The sequence below is a fragment of the Chionomys nivalis genome, chromosome 11 (genome assembly GCF_950005125.1).
Source record: "Chionomys nivalis chromosome 11, mChiNiv1.1, whole genome shotgun sequence".
Lineage (NCBI taxonomy): Eukaryota > Metazoa > Chordata > Mammalia > Rodentia > Cricetidae > Chionomys > Chionomys nivalis.
In genome coordinates, this window is record NC_080096.1 from 14,153,173 (window position 1) to 14,171,314 (window position 18,142).

General features: G+C 50.7%; 1 protein-coding gene across 1 annotated transcript in view; it reads left to right on the forward strand.

Moving 5' to 3' along the window:
• Positions 1 to 3,187, forward strand: part of Vwa5b1 (von Willebrand factor A domain containing 5B1) — a 63,999-nt gene extending 60,812 nt beyond the window's left edge. Inside the window, exons 21-22 of the mRNA XM_057784750.1 lie at positions 171 to 288; positions 1,783 to 3,187. Coding sequence (XP_057640733.1) covers positions 171 to 288; positions 1,783 to 2,292 — 628 coding nt within the window. The 3' untranslated portion in view covers positions 2,293 to 3,187. The remainder of the gene's footprint in view (positions 1 to 170; positions 289 to 1,782) is intronic.
• Positions 3,188 to 18,142: the final 14,955 nt, after the last annotated feature.

The following is an 18,142-nucleotide window of genomic DNA, read 5'->3' on the forward strand; positions in this document are numbered from 1 at the left end:
GGAGGTAGGGACGGACCTGCCCCCTTTCTCCAGGCCTCCATTTCCCTGGCTGTCAATGAGGAGATTGAGAAACACCATATGTTAGGTCCTTCTGGCTGTGCTGGCTCAGCAGCATCTGGGCAGGTACCAGAGGGCTGGCATGACCAGAGAACCTGTTTCTGTCGACACAGATTGAATCTCAACAAACCCAGGCTGCTAACCCGAGCCGCCAAAGGCTTTCTCAGCAAATCAATGGCCAAGACCCCAGAGCCAAATCCGGGCAGCCAGAGCTTGGACTACATACCGCTGGTGAGCTCCAGACCTCAGACCCCTCCTACCCGGCTCAGCCCCCAGCTGATGCCTTCCCCTCTTCAAAGGGAAGGGGCTCTCCTCCCAGCACTCCGATCCAAAGAAATCCTGAGCTTCCTCAACTCCCCATGCAAGCAGCCACCAAGGCAGAGGAAGCAGGCAGGAGCTCCCGCTTGGGGTGTGTGTATTAGTCAGTGCCCGTGTCAGGAGGCTTTTCTACACATGACTGTCCTTGCCTGAAAAGTTCGCAGGACTTTGGCAGTGTCCTACAACCTCATCCACTTGCCTGCTCTCAGTACATAAAAATAAGCCTTGAAATGGCATGCAGGTGAGTAAAAGTCGCTTCCAGAGGACATGCCCACCTCCAGGTCTGTAGGTGGCCCAGGGTGCCACGATGGGAAGAGAAGCCTGGCTCTTCAGCCTGCAGCTCTGAGTCAAGGAACAAGACGAGCAGGTCCTACCACCTCTGAGTGTCCCTGAGCTTGGAGTTCATGGGGCGCTTGAAGGAGAGGCACAGTTTGGGGTACATCACTTCAGGTCTCCCTCCCTCCACACCCAGGTGTGTGTGTGGCATCATTTGGCATCCCCAAAAGTCCAGGTCAGCTGAGCACTTACATATATGATTGCTGTGCAGGGGTTAACTGAGCCTGCTCAGTGCAGATCCTGGGGAGATAAATGTAGTTCCTGGGATGAAGCATCCAGTAGAAGGTGGACCAGGAACCGGGCAATCCGACCCCTTGGGAGCAGTGGGGGGTTGCTTTGGTGGGAAATACAGGTAAGGCCCTGGAGCCTGAGGCAGGGGTGCTGACAGAATGAACTCCTGGAGAAGGCAGTGGTTGAGCCAAGACCTGACTCTTGAGGAGTCATGGAAAAAGGCCTTGAGAGGAGATAGCTTGGTATCTGGAGAATGGAGCTGAGGGGTGGAAATGCAGGAAAAAAAAGAGGGGGGCAGGTGATGCAGGGCTTTATAAATCACACACTGGACTTAGTCTAATAGAAAACTGAGTAAGTGGGAAGTTGGTCCGGGCCTTCAGAGAATGTTTCCTAGGCTTTGTGGAGGGAGGGCCCTCTGAGTGCAGGACAGATGGACAGATGTGGAGGAGGAAAGAGAGAGGGGCAGGGAATGTGTGAGAAGGCAGGCAGTGGGCTGCAGCCTGTTAGGACGTAGAGAGTGACCAGCACACATGCAGGAAAAGGGGTGAGCAGACTGGAGTCTGCTGGACAGGCCTCAACGATCCCAGTGGCCAAGCAGAGCCTCCACGGGGTGAGAGGCAGGTTTGGAGCCAGGATAGTGAGTTTAGCTTAGAGAGTGATTGACCCACAATGCTGAAGGATAAAATGAAGCCATGCCCTGTTGACTTGGGGTATCCCAAAAATAGGCAGAGTGGGCAGGAGGAGATGAATGAGCAGACTATAAGGATCTGGATTTCATGTGGCGGGGAGCTCCATGGCCTGAGAGGTTTGAAGCCCACTGAGACGCTTCTCTGCCCACAGGTGTCTCTGCAACTGGCCTCAGGAGCCTTTCTGCTTAACCAAGCCTTCTGTGATGCCATCCAAATCCCCATGGAGAAACTCAAGTGGACCTCACCCTTCATCGCCCTCCGAATGTCCCTCACCACCCGCCGGCACGATTCGAAGAGCCAGAGTCCACAGCACAGCATCAGTCTGTCCTCTCCGTCCCCACCCTACGATGACGACAACCCCCTGGAGGCCGAAGCTGAAGGCAGCTCAGACCTGGAGCCAGGCCTGCTGTTGGAGCACACGGGAAAGCTGTGGGCCACCGTGGTGGCACTCGCATGGCTGGAACACAGCTCGGCTTCCTACTTCATCGAGTGGGAGCTGATCGCTGCTAAGGCCAGCTCGTGGCTGGAGCAGCAGAAGGTGCCCGAGGGCCGCACGCCGAGCACACTCAAGGCCACTGCCCGCCAGCTGTTTGTGCTCCTGAGACACTGGGATGAGAACCTGGAGTTCAATATGCTCTGTTACAACCCCAATTATGTGTAGGGAGGAGGAGAGGGACGGGGCATTTGGGTTGGTAGGGGAACTTTTTGAAAGTGTAGCCAATATAGTGTTACTAGAAAAAGGCTTGCACACTGGCAGTGGGTGGGCCTGAATTCAATTCCAACCTTGCTACCACCTACTAACTTTAGATAAGTCACTGTCCCATCAGGGCCTTCGTTGCCTATCTGCGAAACAGGAGGGTGAGAGAAGGCTGTTTACTAGATTTTTAAATGGCCCCAATATTCCTTCCATTCAGACTTTCAAGCTCTAGAACTTGTTGCTACTGGGGAATGGCAAGAGAAACACACACACACACACACACAGGGTTGGGGGAAAGTATTCCCTGGAGAAAGACCATGTTGGTGCACACTAGAGAGAGCAATGCCTTCTCCAATAAAAGGTAGATAAGAAAATCCATCAAAGACAAGCAACCAGAACCATAAGCTTGCTCCAGGCACCAAAAGACCTCCTCTGTTTATTGCATTGTGGGATAGGCTTGTGTCTCCATGGTAACAGTCCAGGGGCTCCAAATTCCACTAGGAAGCCAACCAAAGAACCATCCCTCCCAAGACTTTGCAAGAAATTCTTCCTGGTAGTTGAGTACTGCATGGTAGGTACTAAGTTTGGCTTCCTGTCTAAGAAGATGAGGGCACAACCAGTAATAGTTCCTGTCCAGCCAAAATAGTAGATTGCAGTCTGCAGAACTGGTCTAGAATAGGCAAGCTCACAGGAGTCAGTGAAGAAACCAGACTTATTTCCATGCCTTCCACTGTTGGATAAAGTTTCTCCATCCATTGGTACAGAGGGGCCAGAGTGCCTCTGTGTGCATTGCATTCTGGGATAGTGAGATGTGGCCGTACCACATTCTCAGGCAGAGAGAAAACTTGACATCAGCCACAGAACAGGTTTGGCTGCAATGTGTCTGGAGATGAAAGGGGATAGAAAGGCCTTGAAACTTTAAGGCGTGAGCTATGGGCCACCCTCTGCCAATCCGGGAACACCATGTGATAACCCTGAACTGGTGTCAAACTGTCTAGTATCTCCCCTCCCCTTCACACTTCCCCAGAAGTGTGCCTAGATCTCACCAAGGAAGGACACTAGCCCAGGACCCTAGACAGAATCTGGGACCCCATAAAATCACCTCTTTCTAAGGTCTTAACATGTCATATTTGTCTCCAAAAAATAGTCCCTGATATGAAGTCCTACAGCATTTCCTTTTCAGTGAGACAAATCTTGATTAAGCCAACCCATGGGCTATGGGCTGTGGGTTGGCGGAGAGCTCCACCAAGATTCCAGTCTGTATCGGGAGCTAGCGGCAGGGACGCTTCCACAGAACACCCACTGAGTGAAGGGACAAGAGACAGGCCCAACAGGACCTGGGTGCTCTGCTCCCTGCCCTCGGGTCCTGCCTTGCCTCCGGCTATACTGCTGCAGCTTCCCAGAGAGCCCCTCGCTGTCTGAGCGACCCTTTTGAAGAGGTTAGTCCCTACTTCACTGAATGCTTCCGCTGCCAGCTCATCCTCTGGTGAGAAACAGCTCCTGACCTCAGATGGGGCAGAATGAAATCTTGGGCATTGGTTTAGCATCAGTGTCCCCAAGAGGGACAGGGATTTAGATTGTCTTGCCTGAGGTCCCAAGGAGGTATGGGAGAGACTTGTCAACTCCCCTGCTCCATCAAAAACTCCACTACTTCAGCTCCATGGCCAGCAACCCTTGTTTCTCCAGGATGACAAGAATAGTGTCCCCTATCTGGTCATCATGAGAGGAAAATGGTCAGGCTGAGAGTCAAAACGTTGGGTCTCGATCCCAATGCTCCCTCAGACAGCGAGAGACTTCCCTCCCTTCTCTTGGCATTTTAGAGTCCATGCACTTCTTCCTGCTAACGTTTCCAGATTCCCTCTTGGTAAGCTTGGACTTGCTCTACTTCTCAGTAACTTTGAAGATGATGTCTGAGCACCCTGGAACTTCCCTCTTCCTCTAGCAATGAGCAAACTGGACCTAACCGGCACCTGCCCGTGAGCTTGATCCCAGAACCTCAGAACCTGGAGAAGACAATGGCCGTGGCTTGGAGCAGTCCAGTTCTCGTCCAGCATGGAATTAGCTCTATGGGCTGCCTAGAGAGATAGACTATATCCATGCATCAGCTGCCAGAGCTCATCAGTGTGTCTGACACAGAAGTCATCACTGATCTGCAGCCTGAACTCACCCTCCCAGGACCATAGAACCAAGGAGCAGATCCCTTGGTATCCAGTAACCCAAGGACTAGGGGAGGGAGTGCCCAAACAAGAGGCATTCGTAAAAACCACTCCGGTGGTATTTCGACGACTTGCAGCCTCGGTAACCACTGCTTAGCTTGCCAAGCAGATGGCCAAAGGGTTGGACCTTAAGGGAAAGATCAGAGCCCTAGGTAGTGAGCACATGCAGAGAAACTAAAGTGGTACAAAGATGGAGGGGCACACTGTTGTTCCTGCGAGCTACGTGAACTTGAACTCATTTCATTTCATTTGCTGAGCCAGCTTCGCTTTCCAGGTCATGTCAAAGGGACACTGATGTCCTCGCCGTGTGAAGAAATGCCCACTGAAACTGTCTAGCCAACCTCTACACTGCTTTTCGTGGTAAAAACATGGGCCAAGAACTGAGGAGCCTGTGGGTTGGACCCAACCCAGCCACCGCTGCGCTGTGCGACTTCTGGCAAGTTGCTGTCTTCCTCCAAGGCCCTGTTTTATTTTTTTATAGAACAATAGGATTCTACTACGCACCCGCTTCCAAGCTTGTTACTCACCTATGAGAAACTTCTGTCTGTCAAACACACAGGGGACACCTCAGAAAACAGACATATGCAGGCAAGGAAGCTAAGGGGTTAATGGCACCACCACTTTCCAAGGAGGTCACCCAGAAGGTGACTCTTTCAAAGGTACCCAGCTGAAAAAATGCTGGGGGGGGGGGCATTTCCCTGGGTTGGTGCTGACATCCAAACCGCTTTTATAGAGTGCTTGCTGTATGGAATGCATACGAAGTGCCTCTGTGGGCACACCAGGGGCCATCCCTGTCCCTTGGGAGTCTAGCAAAGAGTATTGGAAGCGCTTCCATGACCCCTCTGGCACTCCTTGGTCCAGGGCTGGGTGTGTCTTGACTGACCATTCTCCAGTGCCATGGTCTTACCGTGTGTGAGCGTAGCTTCAGCCTTGCACTGTCTGAACACTGCTGACCCTAACTGGCAGATCTCTGGGCACTTGGACATTCTCGTTGGCATGAGGACAACTGGCCACAGTAACACAGAAAGGACCGCTCAGTGTCCTTTGGATCTACCGCCTGCCCTAGGCAGACTGTGTCGCTAAGGCCACTCAGTCGAGGAGTCTGACTCTGGAGCCCAAGGAAGCTCAGTCTCCCACTGAGTAACTTGGCTCACACTGCACTTGTGAATTTGTGGTCTTGGTTTCCAGTCAGGCCTCTGTTTGATGGTGTGTGTGTGGGGGGGGGTGCAGGCAGGATTTGGAGGAAGCTCCTAGAAACCACACACACACCAACATCTTTATTTGAGGGCCAAAATTCCTCGGTTGGTCACTGCCCCCACCCTCTCCCTTGGCAGGGACTCTTAAAGGAGAGACTATAGAAAAGAATCTGCTGTACCTGACCACAGTGGCCTCCTCCCCGGAGACTGGCTATCCCATCACCCTGCCTGGCTGGAATAAGCATGACACCCCAGTACTTGTCATTTGAGGTTTTAAATCTTGTCTTGCTCTGACTCATTAACATCTCAGAGTAACCCCAGGAGGAAGTGCATTCTGCAATCTTAGCCCCCCCACCCCAACAGGGAGGGAAGGTATGTGTCCATTGCCTCAGCAATGGGAGGAGGCTTTTTTTTTTACAGCAGGAACTAAGGACAGCAGAGGCAACAAAGAGACACGCTCCTCCACTGGAACATTGTAACTCTCTTTACAATGCCACCCAAGGTAACAGGGCCATGCGTGGCATTGTGCAGCTGAGTAACCTGATCCACAGAGATCTGTCCCCATGGCGTGGACTTGGTGACCTTGCCCAGTCAGTACTACAGTTCCCTAGTGGGGAGTGCCCTGACCCTTGTGTCCACTTCTGCCCTGACCTGGTGACTCTAGCCTCACACCAGCGCTGCCTCCCCAGATGACCTGACACTCCTTTGTGAGATGTCTCCTGTTGACGCTGCAGTTCGCCCAGAGTCTTGGTCCAGTTGTCCGGGGCTTACAGCCGCTTCTAAGGCAGAGCGCCTGTCTCCGTGCGTTCGTGTGGTGATGTGGTATCATTTTAACTGTTTGCTCAGGTGGCTTTGGCTCATGTGGCATGGCCGGTGCTTGTCCCTGTCAAAGCCTCAAGTGCCTATCACACGCTGCCCTGTATTTTTCTCTGTTCACCCAAATGACCCCACAGTGCCTGGGATACTTCCTGCTTCTTGGAAAATACATTGCCAGCTTGCCTGGTGTAGCCAGTTACACTAATGTTTGCAGAGGTCCTAGATACCAGCTGTCTGATTCCAACCACACTTAGCCATGCCTACCCTGGGATTATGTGTGTGTATCTATTTTCAAAGGAATGGCTGCTTTGCCACGGTGTCTCCTGTCCTCCTCCAGGCTTTTGGCTCATAAAAACTGTCCATGTGACAAGATTATACTTGTGTCTGCTGTTTTTATTCTCAGAACCCAAGCTAGCAGGACAGGGATGGGTTCACCTTCCTTAGTGAGCTGTGTATGTCTTAGCGAGGGTGCCTCTTAAGGGGACCAATGAATGGTCTAAGTTTGCCTGGGACTGAAAGGACTGAAAAACTTGGACAGTTGTAGTGAAACAGAAGTTGGTTCCCCAGAAGCAGAGCTGGAGATATGGATAAATTGTGTGCACATACATAGTTTAATGGGGCATCCCAGGAAACAGCCTGGGAGAGGTAAGAAAGGAAATGGGATATTGTGGTATATTTTCAAGAAACGTACAGAAATGTCTATTCACCCCAGAAAAGGGAAGAGGGGGAAAAAAGATTCTAAGTCCACCTCAATGAACCAAGGAATTTATTGGGGTTACTTACAGATGCACAGATGACAATGGGGAAGTCCCCTGGGTGATTCACAGGGAAGCTATGCCACTGAGGAGTGCCACCTGCACCCGGAAAGCTCGAAACATTTAAGCTTCTGAATGCTCTCCAGGCAATAGTTTCCCTTTTATATAACCTCAGGGAGGGGCCTTGGGAAGAGCTCCCACGCCTCCCTACCCCTCCCGATCACACAAGGCCCACCTGGGGGGTGATCGCTGCTGCTATGGTTTCAAGATTCCAGCCACATACAACCCAGAGGAAACAGCCACCCAACAGAGACATGTGAAGGACCCCTGATAAAGAGAATGTTGTTGCTCAGGTTACTGTCGTGGCCGTGAACCTCATTCTGACCAGGAATTCTGGGAGCCAGAGTGATAAAAAACCTTGAGCTTGCCATGATCAACCGTAACTGTAAGCCAAAAAGAATGCCTCCCCCCACCCACTTAACATTGCTTCTTGTCAGGTATTTTGGTCATGGTTGCAAGGAAACGTGATCAATATGAGCCTTTGCAGATTACAGAAGAAATGATTGCCTAAAATAGGAATTCCCATCAGCCCCCAAAACATCGCTATAAGACACTACCAGTCCCTGCAGATAGTGTGGGATGCCAACAAGCTGAGCTAAAGCAGGCATCAACACCCTGCTGGCCAGCCCAGAGCTAGCTTTCAGTGTGACCAACAAACCCTGTCACTGTCCTGCCCTTACTAGAGGCCCCTGTGACACTACCTCTGCCTTTGGGACGCTCCTGCAAAAGCCAGGAGGGCAGTAGGGACCTCCTAGTCCATCACACTGGAAAGGATGTGCTGATGGATAAAAGGGACCCCTGGGCTAGCTCCAGGAACTCGGTGTAAGACAGGAAGTGACCACACCCCGGATTCTGGGTCTGCTGTATCCCCTGTCCTGCAACAGCCTGTCCCTGCAGGGCACTATGGCCCTGTCACTCCACGACCTGGGCTGCCCTGGGGCTCTCAGTTCACCATCACCCTGGTCTGCTGAGTGGACTCCAATCCCACGCTGTCAACCTCCATCAAACTGCTGGAATCCCCAGTGGCACTCCCTCCCCCACTGTGACCCCTCTCCTGGGAGCACCCAGCCCACCCACACCCAAACTCCAGCTGGCCCAGATCTTGGGCCTTGTAAGAAGATAGGGCCGCACATCCTCTTTTGTACAATGAAGCCTGAGTCATCTTAGTGACATGTGACGAAAAGGGGTCCTTTCCTATCCCAGATATCTAGGATGTTGGCCAGACCCCACTCTTAAACTCAGCTCAGAGGACAGTAGGGAGGTGGTTTACTATGGCTTTCTCAGCCTTTCTAAGACAAACCAGTCTCAGAAAGATTCTCAGACCTTCCAGAGAGCAGATATGCATCTTCCCAGGGGCTGACGCAACACCCCCCCACTCCCCTACCCCCCCCCTTGTACCCAGCACCTGGGGCTGAACCTGGGGCTCCACAGCAGGAAACCAGGCCCCTGTGACATTCAAGTTGGCATTGCCATCTTGATATACAGCAGAGGGCGCTGTGGGTGTGCACTGCCTTCCCAGAACAGGGCTGTGTATGGCCTGGATGCAGGAACTGAGGAACAAGCACAGGAATGAAGGCCAACAACCCAAACTGATCCTGCTAACAGTCTTCCTACTCAGCTGTGTGTTCAGACCCCAGGCTGGCTCACCTATGCCTGGAAAGGACAAAGTGGCCATGTGGTCCTTGCCTGCTTGGCCCACCCCTCCTTTTCTCCTCTACCAGGTTTGCACTGCACCCCACAACACCATGCAATGCCTGTTTCTTTCTGACAAGCTTCCCAGGTCTCCACTGGGAAGGGGCAAGGCTTTTGTGTCTCCCATCAGACAGCACTCTCTGTCTCCTCCACCAAACTGTGCCTCCTTCAAGGCAGAGCTTCTGTAGCTCCCACTGCTCCTGGGTCTGCACAGATCCGTTTGGGGACAGCCTCTCTGTCACTCACTCAAGAAGGGATCCAAGTCCCATGAGCTTTGCACACTGAGTATACGAATCTAGACATATACAATATCACCAATGTCAGGGGAGAAAAGGAAGCGACAGATCGAATTTTAAGAGTGGAGACCTTGATTCTCTTATAGGCGCCACCCTTCGCTCTTCCTTAACAGACCCCCTCCGACCACACTGTCACCTCACACTCCACTCATGTCCCTTGTACTCCTACGCCACCTATTCTCCCTGCCCGCAGATGACATTTTACATGCAGCCTCCACAGTGCCACCAGGGGAACCTCAAACACCCCCGCCCGCTCCCACTGCCTCTGGAGGGGAAATCCACTGACTGACATACGAGATCTCTCACAAAGACTGGAGGGGGTCTCACTTTTTTTGTCACTTCTTGCATCGTCATACCGAGTGCCATCCCCTTCATCTATAAGCCACACTAGCTTCTAAACCACAGGGTCCATGACAAACTTTGAGATACAGCTAGAAGCAAAATAAAATCTCCGCCTGCACTGCCATGCTAGGTAGGGTGTTACAGTGAAGCACCACGCAGCGGCGTTTAACACGGGCGGCTACTGTCCCACAGCTCTGGAGTCCCCTAAGTCCAAGATCACAGCTTCGTTCTTCACACAGCATGCCCCCAGGAGTTCCTATCCCCACTACTCCATTTTTATAAAGACAGTGAGTCAGGACCCACTCAGACAACCTCCCTTTAGCTAAATTACCTCTTCTCTACAACTTACTAGTATTGCTGTTGTTTCACAGTAGCGTGTGTGTGCACACATGTTTGTGTGCATGCATGATAAAGGAAAATGCACACGCCATCACACAGGCTCCAGGGATGAAATCTGGATTGTCCAGTTTGCACAGCAAGCATCTTTGCCCACTGAGATCTCTTGCTGGCCCTACATTGTCACTCTAAAGACCCTGTCTCAGGGCTGAGGAGATGGCTCGGTCGCTAAGTGCTTGTTCTACAAACTGGAGAACCAGAGTTTCGATCCCCAGAACCCACATGAGTGCTGAGTAGATGTGGTGGCCCTCCAACCTCCAAGCATGGGGACAGAGGGTTCTTAGAGCCAGTTGGCTAGCAAGATTCACAAGAGTGATCAGACTTGGTTTGACTGAGAGAAACTCAGTAAGGTGGGAGAATGATTGGGGATGATTCCTGGTATCAATCTGGCGCAAATACATGCAGCCATACATGCACACATGCACCCATACATATGCTAGCAGAATACATACATACATACATACATACATACATACATACATACATACATACCACATACATATGCCAAAAAAATGGAAGGAAAACATAAGAACGTATCTCCATATCAGGTCTCATTCTGGAAGTTAGAATTTTAGTGTCAGAATTGAGAACAGCATTGCACCTGTCCACTGTCTCCATGGGGCTGATGTTCTAGGAAAGAGAGCCAGACAACCAATATAAAATCAAGTAAATATATACCGACATGTCCTAGTGAGGTTTTGGGTTTTGTTGTTGTTGTTGGGTTTTTGTGTTGTTTGTTTTTGTCAACTTGGCACAGCATGTGTCGCTTGAGAAGAGGAAATGACCCCATCAGACTGGCCCGTAGGCAAACCTGTGGGGAGTTTTCTTGATTAATGATGGCTGTGGAAGGACCCAGACTACCTTGGGAAGTGCCGCCCCAGGCCGATGGCCCTGGATAGTACAAGAAAGCAAACCAAGCCATCCATGGGAGCAAGACAGTCAGCAGAGTTCCCCGTGATCTCTGCTTCAGTTATTGACTTGAGATTCCTGCCCCGACTTCCCCTGGGGATGGATTACAGCCTGTAAGCCAAAGAAACCCTCTCCTCTTCCAGTTGCTTTTGGTCGTGGTGCTTGTCACAGCCACAGAAAGCAACCTGGAGCTCAGGACAAAGCCTAGGGGGCAGCTCATGGAAGCACTGTAAGAGAGGAACAGGGTGGCAGAATGCTAAGGCAGACCTGTTTGATGGCCAAGTGCAAGGCCAACCCACTCATCTTTCCTCAGTAAAAACCAATAACCAAGGTACCATTTGAGGGATGCTAAATGTCAGGAGATCAGGTGTGGCCCCAAGCTCATCACCTTTGTTCCTCATGGCTCTAGGAGTATCATCTGGTGCTATACACAAGGACATTGAAGTTCAAAGGCATCATATATTCTCTTTTTTCTAGTGTTTCTTTTTTACTTTTTTTTGTTCTTTTACAAGCCAATCCCAGTTTCCCCTCGCTCCTCTCCTCCCGCTACCCCCACTTTCCCCCCTCCCCACTCCCCATTCGCTCCTCAGAGTGGGTAAGGCCTCCCCTGGGAAGGCAACTAAGTCTGTCCCATCACCTTGCTGAGGCAAGACCAAATAACCCCCCATGCCTAGGCTGAGCAAGGTATCTCTCCATAGAGAACGGGCTCCACAAAGTCAGTTCATGCCTTAGGGTTAGATCCTGGTCCCACTACCAGTGACTCCATATACTGCCCAATCCACACCATTGCAATTCACCTGCATTAGGGGGCTAGTTCAGTGCTATGCAGGGTCCCCAGCTGTCAGTCCAAAATCAGTGGGCTCCCACTAGCTTGGGGCAGCTGATGTTGTGGGTTTCCCCATCATGGTCTTGATACCTTTGTTCCAGGAGCTCAGTCCAGAGGTTAGTTAGCTCGGCATCTGCTTCCATCTGTTTCTGGAAGAGGGTTCTAACTTCTCTGGGGTTGTAGACCGTAGGATGGTTATCCTTTGCGTTATGTCTGATTTCAACTTATGAATGAGTACATATGATATTTGTCTTTCTGAGTCTGGGTTACCTCACTCAGGGTGGGTTTTTCTACCTCCGTCCCTTTGCCTGCAAATTTCAAGATGTCACTGTTTTCTATTGCTGAGAAGTACTCCATTGTGTAAATGTAGCACATTTTCTTGATCCATTCTTCAGTTGAGGGGCATCTAGGTTGTTTCCAGGTTCTGGTTATTATGAATAATGCTACTATGAACATAGTTGAGCAAATGTCCTTGTGATATGAGTATGCATCCTTTAGATAAATGCCCAAAAGTAATATTGCTGGGTCTTGAGGTAGACTGATTTCTAATTTTCTCAGAGATCTCCATACTGGTTTCCATAGTGACTGTAGAAGCTTGCACTCCACCAGCAAAGGAGGAGTATTCACCTTACTCCATATCCTCTCCATCATAAGCTGTCATCAGTGTTTTTGATCTTAGTCATTCTGACAGGTGTGAGATGGTATCTCAGAGTTGTTTTGATTTGCATTTCTCTGATGGCTAAGGATGTTGAGCAATTCCTTAAGTGTCTTTCAGCCATTTGAGATTTTTCTGATGAGAATTCTCTGTTTAGATACGTACCCCATTTTTAATTGGATTATTTGGTAGTTTTATGTCTAGTTTCTTGAGTTCTTTATATATTTTGGAGATCAGACTCTGTCTGATGTGGGGTTGGTGAAGATCTTTTCCCATTCTGTAGGCAGATGTTTTTTTTTATTGACTGTGTCCTTTCCTTTACAGAAGCTTCTCAGTTTCAGGAGATTCCATTTATTAACTGTTGCTCTTAGTGTCTGTTACTGGTATTTTCTTTAGGAAATGATCTCCTGTGCCAATGTGTTCAAAGCTACTTCCCACTTTCTCTTCTATGAGGTTCAGTGTGACTGGATTTATATTGAGGTCTTTGATCCATTTGGACTTGAGTTTTGTGCATGGGGATAGATATAGCTCTGTTTGCATTCTTCTACATGCCGACATCCAGTTACCATTTGTTGAAGATGCTTTATTTTTTTCCATTATACAATTTTAGCTTCTTTGTCAAAAATCAGGTGTTCATAGGTGTGTGGGTTAATATCAGGGTCTTTGATTCAATTCCATTGGTCCACCTGACTGTTTTTATGCCAATACCAAGCTGGTTTTATTACTGTAGCTCTGTAATAGAACTTGGAGTCAGGGATGGTGATGCCTCCGGAAGTTCCTTTATTGCTCAGGATTGTTTTGGCTATCCTGGTTTTTTGTTTTTCCATATGAAATTTAATATTGTTCTTTCAAGGTCTGTGAAAAATAGTGCTGGGATTTTGATGGGGATTACATTGAATCTGTAGACTGCTTTTGGTAAGATTGTCTTTTGTGGTTTTTTTTGTTTTGTTTTGGTTTGGTTTGGTTTGGTTTTTGTTTTTTTGAGACAGAGTTTCTCTGTAGCTTTGGAGCCTGTCCTAGAACTAGCTCTTGTAGACCAGGCTGGCCTCTAACTCACAGAGATTCTCCTGTCTCTGCCTCCTGAGTGCTGGGATTAAAGGTGTGTGCCACCACTGCCTGGCTAAAATTGCCATTTTTACTATGTTAATTCTACCTACCTAAGGGCACAGGAGAGCGTCCCATTTTCTGATGTCCTCTTCAATTTTGTTTTTTAAGGGCTTAAAAATATAAAGACATCGTATACTCCGTCCAGGGTCGTCCAGCTAGAAATCTATGTGGGAAGGATTCAAACCCAGGTCTGTCCATCCCTGGGGGCCCATGTCCTCCAAAGCATTTGCTCCACACCACCTATGTGTGAGCACTCCTCGGCTCAGCTAAATGGGCGGAAGTGGCTGGGTTTTTAGGAAGGGGGCCTTTTGAATAGGCTTTTTGCCTTTTCTCAAGTTTAATTAAAGAAAAGTTGCCCACTAGGAGTGGAGGCTCAGTCTCAAGTGGTCTGGGTTCTACTCCCTATACTATCCCCGGAAGACAAACAGAACCCACCCCATCCTCTTCCCCCACGGGGAGGCATCTGGGACCAGGAGGTTCAGAACACAAGAGAATCAGCGATGATCTTCCTCTTCATCCTGGTCATCACACACTGCTCCCTGGAACCCAGTGCTTGCTCCCATTGCTTTCCCAAGCAAAGGAAGCAGCAGACAGGCCCTGGCTTGGGGAACTCTGAACCTAGCTGCTCCCACTGTGGGCAGCTTTAAGCTGTCAGAAATGGAGATGATGGGTAGAAACCTCCAGGTTCCCATACCACTATAGCTGGAGATACTGCGGCCCCAGGAAGGGTGGGGCCTGGACCGAAGCTACTCAGGTCCCCCCAAACAGCTGTTCTCTCTGAGGTCAAGAACCAAAGGTACCCCGTGGTGACAGTGTTGGACAGTCGTGGAGGATATGCACTCACACATGAGGGCTAGAAGTGGGGTGTTTCAGAGGAGCCATGGCAGGAGCTAGATGCTCAGGTGGGAGGATTCAGCAGGATCAAGAGCTGGAAATCAGCAAAAGAAAGGCTGGACCACACAGATGTATCTTGTCAGTCTCCATTTTGTGGAAGGCCTCCCCCCGGTACACGCCATCGGGGGTGAAGATCTGGGCAGGAACCAACCTGCACCGGCCACTCACACCAGAGTTGCCCCTGCTGACATTTGTCCATCATTGTCCCTCTTCATCTGCTTCTCTCTCCCAGTTGGTCACCCACCCCTGCTCTGCCCCCTCTTTCTAGAACAGTGGTTCTCAACCTGTAGGTCGAGACCCCTTAGGTCACCCAAGACCATCAGAAAACACAAATATTTACCAGTTGCAAAATTACAGTTATGAAGTAGTGACGAAAATAATTTTATGGTGGGGGGCATCACCACAATATTAAGAAGTGAATTAAAGGGTGGCTGCATTAGGAAGGTTGTGAACCCCTAATCTAGAGTTTCTGCAGGCCAGGGTTTTCTTTCTCAATATTTCTCCCCCTCCTGTCCCCACCCCAGTGCCTGCGCTCCCTTCAGAACCCAGAGAATCCACAGCTGTCTTTAACCCAAAATCCTGCCAATTAAATAGTTCCTTCCGGCTCCAGCGGCGGTTGCTGACGTGGGGAAAAACAGAACGCAGAGGCCGCCTACGCGGGTGGAGCGGGGAGAGGCAGCCGCCTGCTCCCCGGGATGCTGCGGGGATGTGGGATGCATTGCTGTCCCTCTCTGCCCACACCGGAGCCTGCTGAGACCCAGGCACGGCTGATCTGAACCTTATTCCCTCCAGCTTTGCGCTGGTGAAGGAGGGGCACTTCATACCCATAAGACCTCCCGTGTCACCCACAAGGTCCTTAGGTCCCCAGCCCTGGTTCCCCCACACTTCCTGCTGACTCGCTAATTACCCCAAACCCACAGGGCACCAATCTGATTCTTTGATTTACTTCTTGATTCTCAGGTTTCCATCTTTCCTGAACCCCAACCTGACACCTCAAGCCACTCCTGACTCCAAAGTCCCCTCCCCCCATGGGATCTAGACCCTGTCCCAGATCTGCCTCAAGACTGCAAACCGTGCCCCAGATGTGAGCACTAGCTTCGAGACTCCCACCCAGCACTGCCCTAGTTCCCACCCTATAGGCTGCACCCTCTGCACCCAGACTTTGCATTCTGAGTACCCCTGCACTCTGGTCCCTCGAAGTCCCCATGCTCTGTCCTTGGCTTTCCCGCTTGGAGCAATGCTGGCTCGGCAGCCCGCAGCCCGAAAGACGTCGCCGTGGGAACCAGAAGGGGGCACATTAAAAGCAATTAGCCCGCGCACAGTTGGCAGCGATACCTTAATAAATAATAGTCAGAAAGGCATGTAAATAAATATTAGAGCGCATTATGCGGGCAGGAGGCGCAGCGAGGCAAGAGGACCCAGAGGCCGGTGGCGACGCCTCCACCTCTGGAGACTGGCACCGGCCTGCGACTGCCAGGGATACCCGAACCCTGAAAGCCTGAGACCTACGGCTAGGGCATGAGCAGAGATGGAGAATGAGGCCAAGGAAGATAAAGCAGGCAGAGATAAAGAAGAAGAAAAAAAGAATACGAATAAGCCAGGGATAACGGCGCGCTTCTTTAATCTTAGCACTGAGCAGGCAGAGGCAGGGGAATCTCTGTGAGTTTGAAGCCAGCCTGGTTTACATAATGAGTTCCAGGACAGCCAGAGCTACGTAGAGAGATCCTGTTTCAAAAACAAAACAAATCAAAACAAAAATGGAATGAACTGGTGCAAGGGAGAGTGGAAGGAAGGCCTGGAGGGGACAAGAATCAGTGACTCTCATTGGCCAGCATCCCCCTCTTCCCTCCTCCTCGGTCTAGATTGACATCTGCCTAGACTCTGCATAAGGAGACTTTTAGCCCTAGCCTTTGGGGCTCTTGGCTGCTCTCAAGTCGTACACAATGGATAGCCATCAAAGGCTTCCGGCTTTAAATGCCATGGTTTAAGGGGCTCCCATGTACACCTCCAGCCAGACCTGGGTCCTCTGACTTGAGGAAGAACACCTTCCTTTCTGGGTTCAGTAGATGGGTGGCTTCCCCCTTTCTACCCTTGAGACCAAAACCTTAGATTCATTCTTTTGTTTGTTTGTTTTTTTGTTTTGTTTTTTTTTTTGTTTTTCGAGACAGGGTTTCTCTGTGGTTTTGGAGCCTGTCCTGGAACTAGCTCTTGTAGACCAGGCTGGTCTCGAACTCACAGAGATCCGCCTGCCTCTGCCTCCCGAGTGCTGGGATTAAAGGCGTGCGCCACCACCGATGCCTCTCCTCTCACCTGGTTTGCAGCCTGTCTTATAAACTAGCCATCTCTGCTTTGGATATGTTTCCAGAATCTTCCCTACTCCTTCTCTGTTGCCTGGCATTAGTAAAGCTCTTTCAGTCAAGACAGGCCTTCCCTGAGCTCCCTGCTCCCACCTTGACCTCTCTCTGGTTCTCTGTGGAGCTATGAAAACAAGGAGCCCGGGGACCAGACCTCACTCAGCGGGTTAGTGCAATGGAAAAGCAATTGTCCTTAAAATGACCCTCCAGGCCTGACCTCACTCTCCTGCTCTAGCGCCTCCCCCCCGCCCCAGCCAGCCTCCTCCCTGTTCCTCAACCATGCCAAACCTGTTCCCACACTAGCACGCCGGCACTGGGTGTTCCCTCTCTCTGGAACATTCCCCAGATGGCATCAAAGTAAAGCCCCATTTTGCAAATTTGAAGGAAAGAGAAGAAGAATGGAGGTTGGGGGGGGGGTGATAAGAGACTCCAGGTGGGAGGGAAGAGCACCGGGCAAAGGCCAGGTGGCCTGGGCATGTGCCCAATGTGAGCAGGGCTAGGAAGGATGCTCACCCGATGGGGTTAGAGATAACTCCGAGGCTGAAGTGTGTGAGCCATCCTGTCACCAACCTGGTACCCAGGCTCCAGAGGGCTAGATTGGTGATCTGAAATGGAACATCTCTACCGACACCCCCCCAACCCTGGGGCATGGAGCCCCAACTCCACCTCAGGCCCCAGCTGGGAGTTGGACCCTGGTGCTGCCGGCAGCACTGCATGGGTAGGCCCCTGGTAACAGCCACAGTAATTACTGGTTGTGTGCGATTAGGGGATAATTAGGCTTAATAAGTCCAAAAGTAATTACCAGGCAGGCTGCCTGCTGCTTTGGAAAACAGAGGCCCCCAGCGAGCTGGTGCCAGGGCATTGAGAGGGGGAAACAATGGGCATTGTTGGACATCCAGGTGCTGGCCCATTTCTCCTGCTGATGCCCATATCCTCTGAGAAGCACCTTCACCAGGGACTTGCTCACCTCCAGAGACAGGGAGCTCACTGGCACACAGACAGCGCCTTCCACCACTGGATGGATGACTACATATAGTCCAATTCTGCACACCATCTGCCTATGCCCACTTCCCTGTGACCCCTCTACTTCCTCACTTGGACAGCTTAGCAGGGGAAGGGACACCACACCGAAGTATATCATTGCAGATATCACCACAACTGTCTCACAGAACTTAGTCCCACTGCATGATGGAGAAACTGAGGCTCTAGGGGGCCTAAGTTCATAAGAGTAGAAAGGAGTAACGTGGAAACCCATTGTTATTTATGGCCAGCCCAGAGCCTCTACTCCCTGAGTCCTTTG